The sequence below is a fragment of the Leptonychotes weddellii genome, chromosome 12 (assembly GCF_054177405.1).
Source record: "Leptonychotes weddellii isolate Sample4059 chromosome 12, ASM5417740v2, whole genome shotgun sequence".
In the NCBI taxonomy this organism is placed as follows: Eukaryota; Metazoa; Chordata; class Mammalia; order Carnivora; family Phocidae; genus Leptonychotes; species Leptonychotes weddellii.
Window position 1 is genome coordinate 86,751,608 of NC_138380.1, and position 12,462 is coordinate 86,764,069.

A 12,462-nucleotide genomic window follows, 5' to 3' on the forward strand; every position below is an offset into this window, starting at 1 on the left:
TTAATCCCCATACATTACATCATTAGTTTTAGATGTAGTGTTCCATGATTCATTGTTTGTGCATAACACCCAGTGCTCCATGCAGAATGTGCCCTCCTCAATACCCACCACCAGGCTAACCCATCCTCCCACCTCCCTCCCCTCTAGAACCCTCAGTTTGTTTTTCAGAGTCCATCGTCTCTCATGGTTCGTCTACCCCAGACGCTGAACTTTTAAGGCGGAGGTCCCCAGATTCCGTGGCCACCCATGCTCCGAAACTAGGATTCCTGCAGAAAAACCCTCCTGGAAAGCGTAGCTCCCACTTCTGTGTAGATAGGCCCCCAAGGGAGAGAAAACGAGGGGTGCTTGTGACCCTCCGGTAACAACATGGGCGAGTGTTCTGTTCCCAGGAAAACAGGCCCAACACATGGCTCTAAGAGCCTGGCTGATATCTGCGCGGCTGACTTTCACTCATTTATGACACGCTGAAGTGCCCAAAATAGCCCACACTGGATTAACCACGTGTAAGGACATCTGCATGAATGTCATCCACGTAACTGCCAACATCTGGCCTTGGGGAGTCTTCAAAAGGGAAAACACATACGGTCAGCTAAGTGTAAGGGGAGGAAAGCGGGCACACATTTATCTGAAATTCTGCTTGCTGACTTACATTTCTGGCAATTCTCCTTTCCCGGACCCCAACAACTTCCATCGGGACAGTCTGGGTCACACTTTTGGCCTAAAATGTAAAAGTCATAGTTAAATTCGTATCTCAGAGGAAGAGAACTGGTGGTAAAAACAAGCCCCTGAGCAAAGCGACGTTCTAGAAACAAGGAACAGCTTTCAAATTTCTAATTCTCCATCTGTCCGTTTGCTGGTTGGTTTGTAAGATGACTCAAAAGACTTTCGTTAAAAAAAATAAATAAATAAAAGAGAGCTGAACCACGTTCTGCTTTTATTTACATTTCAGCTGCAGAAACTGAGGCAGAGAGTAATTATTGACTCGTCACGGGTCAGGAAAACTGGGGTCCAAATGGTCCAGTTTCCACATGTGTTTAGCCTTGGAGAATTTTCCAGCATCTCCAACAGCACTAAGGGAGTCTAGTCTGGTGGGGTGGGTATGACCCACTACATTCTCACTATGCCAGTCTCGAGTGACCCAAGGGTCAGTGATCCTAGGGGACATGGGGTCCTGCAAATAAAGACTCCTAGACCTGAAGCCAGACAGACACACAGAACACTGCTCAAAGGGTCAAATGTTCGCAGTGTGCATCACCTTGCTGATTAGCTAAACTTAAGCTATTGATTTGTGAGCCACTGTGTGGAAATACTTGATGTCCATCAATCAGTTTTTGCAGTGATCAACTACAAATCACAGCTACAAAGATTTTTTACTCTCATTAGTTGTGTTTCATTTTTACTAGCATTGAAATACCTCAAGACCAAAGCCTCCCATCTATATAAAGACAACAGGCGGACTACGAAAATTTGTTTAAAAAAGATCAGCAGGGCAGGTGTCTTTGATTGCAAAGACATGAGACCTCACAGGAAGGAGTTCCTATGTGTCCCAAAGTCTCCTACAGTCAGGAAGAATTTAATTCCTGGTAGACTCTAGATTTCAAATGGAAGAGCTGAGGATTTCCCAAGTTACTGTGGAACCAGGACACCCCTTTCATGAGACTGACAATCCTTCCAATCACCCCAGGGGTGAAGGGCAGCAATGCAATGCTGATGCTCCTAGGAATCATGAGAGATGGTGAGGGCAAACCCCAAATGCACGGTGTGGGCTGTGCATTGTGAAGAAGGGAGGGACAGAGAGAGAGAGATGGGCAAGAGTAGGAAGAACAAAAGCAGTACACAGAAGTGTTAAAAGTGCTTGTCTGTACGGTGATACGTTATTTTTACTGTTTACCCTATTCTTCCTCATATTTCTCAAATCCCTATTATAAGCACGTAATAGGTTTGCAAAACAAAAATGTTTAAAATGAAAATGCTTAATGGCATCTTCATGTAGCGGAGAAAACATCTGCCAACCAATGAATCAAGGTTTGCTTATAATTCTATTATTAACCCTCTGTTACAGAAAAGGAAATGCAGGCAAATTATATAAAATTTGGATAATAGAAAAAAGCAAAAGGAGGAAATGAGAATCATCCAGATGTAATCAATATATACATGTAAGTATATGCATATGTAAGTATTGATGTAACACTATACTTTGATTCATAACTTAAAAAAAGCTAATAAAATATTATGGCAATTTTTCCATGCCTTTAAATATCCTTTTACATAACATGATTTTCTATTTTTAAAAAAAGATTTGATTTATTGAGAGAGAGTGAGAGCATGAGCAGGGGGAGGGGCAGAGGGAGAGGGAGAAGCAGACTCCCCGCTGAGCAGGGAGCATGACATGGGGCTCGATCCCAGGACCTGAGCCCAAGGCAGACGCTTAACCGACTGAGCCACCCAGGCGCCCCCATAACGTGATTTTCAATGGCATGGCTGTACCATAATTCCTTTAACTAATCTCTTATTTTTAGATATGTAAGTTGTTTCTAAAATTCATTATAGGTAAGGCTGCAAGGAATATTCTTGCACAAAAATATTTTTCTATATCCTTATACTTTTCACTCCCCTTATTATTTTTTTCTTAGGATTCCTAGACATGAGGAGTGCATACTTAAAAGCTTCAATACATATTGCTAAAATTCTATCCCTGGTCATATTTTATTAGTTTATATGCCCTCAAGAAGAAGATGAGAATTTCTGCTTCTCCACACCTCTCCTGATCCAGGTATCTAAAAATCAGAAGGAATCCAAATCTTTTGCAAAGGCAAAGATGATGCTTCTTTATTTTATTTTGACCTTTTTTAAATTACAGTAAGAAATAACATTTTACTTTATTTCTTGGCCATCTTGTGTGTGTGGGGGGGGTACAAACTGCTCATGTCTTTGGCACTTTTTTTTTTTTTAGTGGGAGGTTCACCTTTTTCTTAGGATATCTAAGACTACTCTATACAGTCATAGTATCAAGAATATTAACCCTTTTCAAGGCAAGCAGATGATGCACAATATTTTCCTGTTTGTCGTTAAGATTTCTTCATATGGAAGTTTTCTTGTACAGCATCTGACTGGGCTTTTCTTCAGCTCGATATTACAAATATGCATCTTTACATTTCCTTCTAGCACTTACATATACATTCAGTAATTTATTATATATAATATGATTTGGAATTTATATTGGTGTACAAAATGGATGACTAATTTATTTTAATTTCCCCTTAGGTAAACCCACCCAATCTAACTTCAAATTCCAAACTACATCAACAAAAACATCACGTGGGGACACACTGGGTAACCTTTCTGAATCTCAAATCCATGGTCCATAAAATACTTAAATCACCTTATGAGATTTTTTTTTGGATAAAAATTAAATAAGACAAGTTCTCAGAAGGCATGTGTTGCCCGAAAAGCTCTGGGCAAGGACAGGGTTTACCTTACCACAAGGAGAGTGGCAGGTTCCTCACCTTGTCACTGGTCGGGTAATTAATGAGGAGAACGCAGGTAGCAGGTAAATAGCGTTCTTTTTAAAAAAAAAAATCCTTATAGTTCTGGCACTTTGATATCTTCCCTTATTAGTTCAATCATTCTGGAATGATCTACTGAATAATAAATTATTCTTCCCTCATTTGCTTGAAATGTCATTTCTTTATGGACATTTAATTTAGCGAGGCTTATTCGTACTATGTCTGTGACTTATTCTTACATGTCTCTTCTTAACCCAGTACCCTATCAGTCTGCAGTTCACAGCTCTGTCATATGTGAATCTTGTTATTGCAAGATTCTTCCTTCCTTCCCAACATTTTCTTTCAGGGTCTTTCTCATGGTCTTGGTGTGATGAGGACAGGTGTGCCATTTGGGCTGCTCGATCTAGTCGATGGCAAATCCATACTAGTCTCACAGCCTTCCTGTGTCAGTTTTTTTGTTGTTGTTATAAACGTGCACAATTTAACCTCCCCATTGTCCATCAGAGAGCTGAGGAAAGGCGAACCTTAATGTCATGGATAATACAAAATTTTGCACTGTAGATGAAAGGTTTCAGTTTCTTGCCATGCTGAATATCTGTTGGAATAATATATTTATAAAACAAAGGGGCTCAACACCCAAGTTCATAGCAGCATTATTCGTCACTGTCAACAGGTGGGAGCAACCCAAGAGCTCATCAACTGATGAACAGATAAACAAAACACGTGCACACAGATATCCACACAATGGAATACCCCTCACCCGTATAAAGGTAAGAAATTTTGATATGTGCTAAAACGTGGATGAAACCTGAGGACATGAGAGGTTAGGCGACAGAAGCCAGTCACAGAAAGACAACACTATGTGACTCCACTTATAAGAGGTCCCTAGAGCAGTCACACTCGTAGAGACGGAAAGTAGCATGGTGGGTGCCAGGGGCTGGGGGAGGGGGAGTTCCTGTTTAACGGAGACACAGTTTCAGTTTTGCAAGATGAAAAGAGTTCCAGAGATGGATGGTGGTGATGATTGTACCACAGCGTGAATGGACTTAATACCACCGAACTGTACCCTTAAAAATGGTTCAAATTTTATGTTAAGGGTATTTCAATACAATAAACAAACAAATAAATAAAATAAGACACAATGAAGTAACAATAAAGGGGATCTAGTCAATTTTGAAGATCCATGTGAGCTCCAAATTCAGCCCTCCCCCTGCAAAAAAAACAAACAAACAAAAAACAAAGAAACCCCAACACAAAAACATGCATCCACTGCACAGTTTAGGGAAACAGAGAAGCAGGAAATGGTGATGACTTCTTATTTTAAAAGGACTGAAAGACCAGGGAGATCAGGAAGGGGGAAGCTAAGCGGAGCTTGGTAACTGTAAGCATGTGTCTTCAGAGTTTCCCACACAGCGCTGCCAAGGGGCCAAGTGGTGCAGGCCTGACCTACAGTCTGGCCCCTTGCCAGCTTCCCCCTGGCATGGGCCGCTTTGCCGATGAATGGCAGGGACAAGGTCATGGGCACTAAAGGGAGTATGGACAAACGCCCCCACTGTGCACTGCGCCCAACTTTGTCTGGGGCTCTAGGTAGGAGGCCAGAGGTCAGCTTATGTGCTTCCGGAGGGCCTGGCGCCGCTCTGTGGCTCAGCAGCCCGTTGGAAGCACACAAAAGTTTGGCTTGTCTCGTCTAGGCAGCATGGGAGAGGCCCCCGGGCCAGGACTGACGGCTCTTCTCAATGGCCACACGAGGGCTGAGAGGCCAGGGGTGGGGGGCGATCTGCCCAGTTAGCAGGCACGCTGACTGTCACCAGGAGAAACAGACTTTCCCTCTGTCTCGAGTCAGTGCTTTTCCAGCGGGCAGATCAATTGTTTACTAGTTATTTTTGGTTTGGATTAATCTGCTTTCTGTCACCCCCCCCCACCCCAACATGCTACAACTCTGTCCCCACCCTAGCAGCTACAGGCAGAGGGGACGTTTGTGGAACTTACAACTGCCCGCTTGGTTCTGGAAGTCCATCGACATATTGCTTATAAAATCGCTGTCAACGATATCCCGCCACTGGATGGTTTCCACGTTGCAGAGGACTGGGTTGTTGCTGAACCGCACAGCTCCTTGTAGGATTTCTGCACGTGAAAAGAACCTCAGTTATTGAAAGGCCATGTCTTTAAACTTCCGCAAAGTACGTATGCATTTTTTTTTAAAGATTTTATTTATTTATTGAGAGAGAGAGAGAGAATGATAAAGAGAGAGCATGAGAGGGAGGAGGATCAGAGGGAGAAGCAGACTCCCTGCAGAGCAGGGAGCCTGATGCGGGACTCGATCCCGGGACTCCAGGATCATGACCTGAGCCGAAGGCAGTCGCTTAACCAACTGAGCCACCTAGGGGCCCAATGTATGTATTTCTTTACATTTGGAGTTCTGCTAAAACAAGGCCAGCCTGCGAACAAGACTTCCCATAGCACTTTGCGGGGGGGTGGGGGCAACTATCAGAATTCAGAAGTAAGGGAAGGAAGGAAGCTGTATGATGGTGTGAAGGGGCAAAGGGGACAGAGGGGGGTGGCAGTCACCCAGTGTGGGCTGGCTAGGCCAGGAGAAGGGGGCGATGCTGTGAGCTGCTTCTGGAGCTCCTCACTGGAAAAGGTAGCAGGGGAGTGAAGGGGGCTGAGAAGAATCTCTACGTACGATGAAGAGATGGCGGACGCCAGGAATGCAAATGGCATGAAAGACTATGATTGTTTCCCAGGAAGAAATGACACGACTTGGAAAATCAGCAATGATTAAAAAAAAAATGCAAGCGTGAGCAGAGGGAGAGCGTTGCATCTATGACAGTAGACAGAAACGGTTTTACTGAATGACTTCTATGCACAAAACACTGCAGCTGTGGGTCTGCAACGATGAAGTGGGTCTAGGAGCTGACAGGCAAGGGCCTTACAGAACACCTACAGTCTGCAATCGTGAGAAGTAAAAAGAAGGCAGCAAAGGTGCTGGATGATTCGGGTGCCCCTGACTGGGTAGCTGAGAAGGGAAAGAGATCATCAGTCCGGAAGCAGTCATTCTTTTATTTTTACTTTCCGTATTTAATGATTTTATTCTTCGTGGTGGGCACCGAGTCATTATTCATAACCGTACTTAATTAATATTGAATAATTCACATCAAATAGCTATTTAATAACAATAAATAATCTGCACGTATACAACCCCATACCAACAACAGAAATAACAGCAACAATAGGAATACCTCCTAAGTTCTTTTTCCATAGTAATTCCCTTGATTTTCTCAACACCACTAGGAAGTGTGTTACAACTGTTAGGCACATTTTTAAGGAGGAGGATGCTGAGACACAGAACCCGCTCCAGGGGCATCTGGCTGGTGAGCGATGGAGCCAGGACTGGCACCCAGACAGTCTGGCTCCGGGGTCCACGCTCTTAACCACATCTGCCTGTCACCATGAGATAGCATGAGGCCAGACAGGCAGATTGAGGCATGCTGAATGTACGTACCATTTCGCAAAATGTGTAAATAGCACAAATTAGTATTAGCATAAATGCAGACCATGTGCGTGGGTGCTCTGAGCAGCTAAAGTGGTGGGTGGGAAGTCTTAGGGCAGTTTTATAGGATGGCCAAGCCCAGGAGCCCGACTAGAGGGCTGTGCCAGCCGCCTCTGAGCCGGGGTCTGGATGCCTCGCCTCGTCCCAGCACTGCCGTCTGCCAGGTTCTGCCATTCCCGGGGCCCCCGATACACCCTCTGCTGTCACCCCCCCTTTCCTGGTGGGCCCGCTTCCCCATCACAATTGCACAGCACGTGGGAAGGGTAAAGACTCGGGCAGCAGAGTTCGGTGGTCATTCCTGGCCGTTTTTTCACTAATTTGGGACCTTAGGAGGATCACGTTGCCACCATTCCTCTATGGGTAAGATGGTGGGAGTGTGAACACCTGCGCGGAAGGAAGGTGGTGGGCATGAAGTTCCCGATGGAACAGGATGGCACCGCACCCGCCACAAAGCGAGGGCGCGCTCCGCATTAACTTCAATTTCGTTGAAATCAACTTCCTGTCTCTTCTATCATCTTCCTTAGCTTCCACTCGCAGGACCCTCATGAGTGTCCTACTCACGGGAATTCAAACTCTGCAATACCGTCATTCTCTGTCCTTAACTTCACTGTCCTTAAGTAATGCTCTGGGTAACAGCATTACTCTGAAAGCTGTCTCAAACAGGGGTGGATTTTTTTTTTTTTAAGATTTTTTAAAAATTTATTTATTTGACAGAGAGAGAGAGAGAACACAGAGGGAGGGTGAGAGGGAGAAGCAGACTCCCCCCTGAGCAGGGAGCCCGACACGCGGCTTGATCCCAGGACCCCAGTATCATGACCTGAGCCAAAGGCAGATGCTCAACCGACTTGAGCCACCCAGGCGCCCAAATAGGGGTGGTTTTTAATGTACGTCCCTTGTACCTGAGGTCCAGGTAATAGGATTGGCAGTTTATTCACTCCCCAGGCACAGAGTCTGCATCCCAGCCAGGGTTGTCTGGCGTCTATTTCCCAGAACCATTACCATTTCTTACGAACTCTCTGGATATTTCCCCACAAATATAGGAGAAGTGGTACCTGGTTTAAATCTTCCCTTCCCATCACTGACCATGTTCTTAGTAACTTCTACCAACTGTATCTTGCACGTAGCTGACACTCAATGCCTTTGTATTTGATGAATAGAAGTCCTCTGAGTGGCCTTAAGAGAAGGGACGGGTTCGCTGAGTACCACCTCTGCACCCAGAGCCTCCCCGCGCCCGGGCCTCTCACCATGTAGGTTTCTCAGGGGAAGCTCCTGCAATCCGGTCTTATTTGCGCCGTAATTGGATAAGACGGATAAGGCATGGGTATTTTCATAGAGCACATTTCCTCGAATGATCTGCAGGTTTTCCAAAGGGATCCTCTGTACCGTGTTGAGGGCAATGAGCACGTAGCCAGCAACTTCCTGGATGGTCTAAGGAGATAAAACGTGACCATGTTACTTCTCTTGTGAGGAACTCAAGAATGCCAGGTGGAAAATGGGTCAAGGAAGCACGCACACAAGTGACTGATGAACGTAAGGCATGTAGATGACTTCAGTGGGGACAAAGCAGGGGCGGGGGGCGGTTACAGGATTTCCGATGACTCCTGCACTTTTGCCCCTTGAGCCTGCTGGCAATAACAAAGGGCAACGTGCACTATTTAGGAATGCTGTGATTGTCATTTCACGTGGTGTTCGGGATACTCAGAAGAAAATGAAAACGTTTTATTAATTTCTTTTGTATCTGTCTTGCATGCTCTCTTATTAGAAAAAGAAGAAGCCAGAAGGCCAATCAAATCCAAAGTTCAACTAAGGACCAAACTTGGAAGCCTTCAGAGCTGGCTCCTATTGGCTCACTAGAGCCTACTGTGAAATATTTGGGAAATGTGTGAAGTGGTGTAGCTGGAAATCAACTATAGTGGGAGTATGCAGGAAAATGCTACAAAGCAGGCCTTTTTTTTTTTTTTTTCCCCTTAAAGAGCCAATATACCAAGATACCACAGCTAACGCAATGGTTAGACATTTAATATCAGGGTCTATGATGATAGTGGAATTCCAGGCTGGCCCGTTTCTCTTTGACATTATTTCATAGCTGTAACTTGACACTAGCTGGAGAAGTGGTTTTCTGATAAAACTTCTATCTGTAGTTCCCCAGGACTTGTAATTGGCATAGCAAAAGAAATATACTAAGGTCTTTATCTACTTATATTTCCTTCTATCATATTTGGGTAAGACAATCAAACTGATGGAACTAACTTTTAAGAAGGAAAGGTCATAATTCCTTTGCATGTAGGTAATTTCCAAATTCCCAAGGACCACCTCACAGTTATTGAACATCCTCTGAAGGCTCAGAAAGTGGTCTTCAAAAGTGCCCAACTGGGTGAGTCGGTTACTTGTGCCTTGGCAAACTGCAAAAAAGAAAAAAAACAAAAGAAGAAACGTATCACATGAAATGCCAAGTAAAGTAGCAAAACTAAAATAAAAGGTTCACACATTTCAGCTAACTTTGCGAGTTTCAGTGACTTACAATATTAATTCCGATAAAAGGTCACTCAAGACCAATGGGACAAGAAAATGTTTGTCTATGTATATAAAGTATAGTTCATAATAAGAAACAGCTCATCCCTATAACGCAGAGAGTCATTTTAAAATGTTAAAAATTCCAGGGGAAAATTCTAGGAAAATCTTTAAGACAACACAGTCTTTTTTTTTTTTTTAAGGTTTATTTATTTATTTGAGAGAGAGCGTGAGTGCAAGCGCCTGGAGCGGAGGGGCAGAGAGAGAGAGAATCTCAAGCAGAGCCCAACACGGGGCTCAATCCCAAGACCCCGAGATCACAATCTGAGCCAAAACCAAGAGTCAGACGCTTAACCGACTGCACCATCCAAACACCCCAAGACAAAATAGTCTTTCAGAGCTTTGGTAGACCATAAAAATGTGTATCATAAGGTATTTAAATAATATAATTACAACTGAATAACTACATAATGAACTTTTTACTTTACAAAAAAGATAGAATATCACATTACTGCGTGTCCAAAGGATATTTACAAACATAACATACACTAGCCCATATTTTCTGACCACAACGTTGTACAACTTAAAATCAATGGCAGGAGTGTCAATTAAAATCCAACTGGCCAGAGATTAAAAATATTCTTCTAAGCTAATGCATCAAAGAATAAATCAAAGGACTAATTATAGATCTGGAAAATAATGAAATGGAAACATACATTTAAAAACACACTCAGCTGCTAAGAAACCGACGTGTCCTTCTGTTTGTCCACGAACACCACCGAGTACAGGTGGAGGTGTGATTGCTTTGCCTCTTTGGCAGGACACAGCCTTGGCACACTTAACTCCCAAATGTTTTCGCTTAATACAAGAAATAGTTTAAAGTAGGGGATGAAGTTAGCCTATGGAAATCACTTGACAGTCTATATTTAAAAGCAAAGGAGATCAGAATAAAGTCATATTTACAAACCCAGCTCTTTGAAAGACATGTTTAAGCAAGCATACCAAAACAAAGAGGTTGGGGCTTTTGAAGCAGGGAGCTTGTTAAGGGACTACACTTTGAACCAAAATTACCATAAGAGTGAAGAAATATGGCCTCTGGCTTTGGAGGTTAGATCCCGAACGAGCCAGCTTCTACCACATTTGCAAAGGCGTGATTGCAATCAGTGGCCAGGTGGCTGAACACCAAAACAAGGCCAAAGTCAATATGCAGGTACTTTCCTCAGAAACTCTTTCTAAATTTACATCTATATTTTATAGGCTTCTTTGTTCCCTCTGCATGGGAACTGCTCTGAAGAGCATCGTCTGACCGTCTGCCCTTGCATCTCAGGGCCACGGCGGCGAGCGCAAGTTCAGACACCACCTAATCAACCCAAAGCATTTACACGAACGGTAAATGTGAAGCAATCACCACATCCTCTTTAACTCTACGGGGATTTCCCTCTTCTCCTCTTCTGTGGTCACATTCAGATCTGGTGGTAGAGAGAACTCTCACATGGGAACTGCAACAGTCCGACAATACTGAGCCCCCATCTGCTCCAGGGGCAGAATGATTCCATAATTCTTCCAACCATAACACTGGATTAACCCAACACCTTTGGGCGGCTCTCACTCAGGGGTATGGGCTACTTCGACTGCAACCTCGATTTGGAACATCTGCACACAGTTGGCGGCAAAGCGGGCAGATGGGGCCAGACTGATTTCCCAATTTCACGGCCTTCAAAGATGCTACCACCGATGTGGGTACGGGGTTGTGTCAATAACCCACGACCTTTTGGCAGGCACATGTTGAAACAAAAGCTGTTTTCCTAGCTGGCAGACTATGGTCTCTAAGTTTCAGCCTAACTGATTGGCTGTCATCTAGGTTGCAGAGGATTGATCACGCCCTTCATCCCAGCCAGGTGAACAGTGTCCTAGAACCTAGGGCTGGAGCACCCCTCAGAAGGGTTCTTCAGTATACAGAGAAATGAAAACTGTTAACAGCTGCTTTCATCTTAAAGAATTTTTTTTTAAAGATTTTATTTATGTACTTGAGAGAGAGAGAGAGAGAAAGAGAGAGAACGGGGGTGGGGGAGAGAAGAGGGAGAAGCAGACTCCCCACTGAGCAGAGAGCCCGATGAGGAGCTCGATCCCTGAGATCCTGACCTGAGCCAAAGGCAGCTGCTTAACCGACTGAGCCACCCAGGTGCCCCCAGTTGCTTTCATTTTAAATGATAAAGGATATCAGCTTGTAAATTTCTCTCAGCTGAACCAAAGAATTTTTATTACTAAATCAATGACAAAGAAACTTGTCAGTAAAAAAGGAAAACATGCCATTTAGGGGCGCCTGGGTGGCTCAGTCCTTGGGTGTCTGCCTTTGGCTCGGGTCATGATCCGCATGTCGGGGTCCCTGCTTGGCGGGAAGTCTGCTTCTCCCTCTCCCACTCCCCCTGCTTGTGTTCCCTCTCTCGCTGTCTCTCTCTCTCTCTGTCAAATAAATAAGAAATCTTTAAAAAAAAAAAAAAAGGAAAACATGCCCTTTAAGTTTAGCCTGTTACATTATAGAAAAAAAAAATTTCAAAAAGACTGTAGTTGTGCTTTCATTCATTCATCCAAAAAATGCTAAATGAGCTCCTAAAATATTTATTTGATGAATACCTATCATGACCCTTCATTGTTTACAATTAGTATGGACTACTTTTTTTTTTTTTTAAAGATTTTATTTATTTGACAGAGAGAGCCACAGCAAGAGAGGGAACACAAGCAGGGGGAGCGGGAGAGGAAGAAGCAGGCTTCCCGCGGAGCGGGGAGCCCGATGTAGGGCTCGATCCCAGGACCCTGAGATCATGACCTGAGCCGAAGGCAGATGCTTAACGACTGAGCCACCCAGGCGCCCCTAGTGTGGACTACTTTTATAGT

General features: G+C 44.1%; 1 protein-coding gene across 1 annotated transcript in view; it reads right to left on the reverse strand.

Moving 5' to 3' along the window:
• EGFR (epidermal growth factor receptor) overlaps positions 1-12,462 on the reverse strand; it is a 186,595-nt gene that overhangs the window by 51,865 nt on the left and 122,268 nt on the right. Inside the window, exons 2-5 of the mRNA XM_081800788.1 lie at positions 9,307-9,458; positions 8,301-8,484; positions 5,496-5,630; positions 650-718 (exon numbers count right to left, since the gene is read on the reverse strand). Of these exons, the coding sequence (XP_081656914.1) occupies positions 650-718; positions 5,496-5,630; positions 8,301-8,484; positions 9,307-9,458 (540 nt within the window). The remainder of the gene's footprint in view (positions 1-649; positions 719-5,495; positions 5,631-8,300; positions 8,485-9,306; positions 9,459-12,462) is intronic.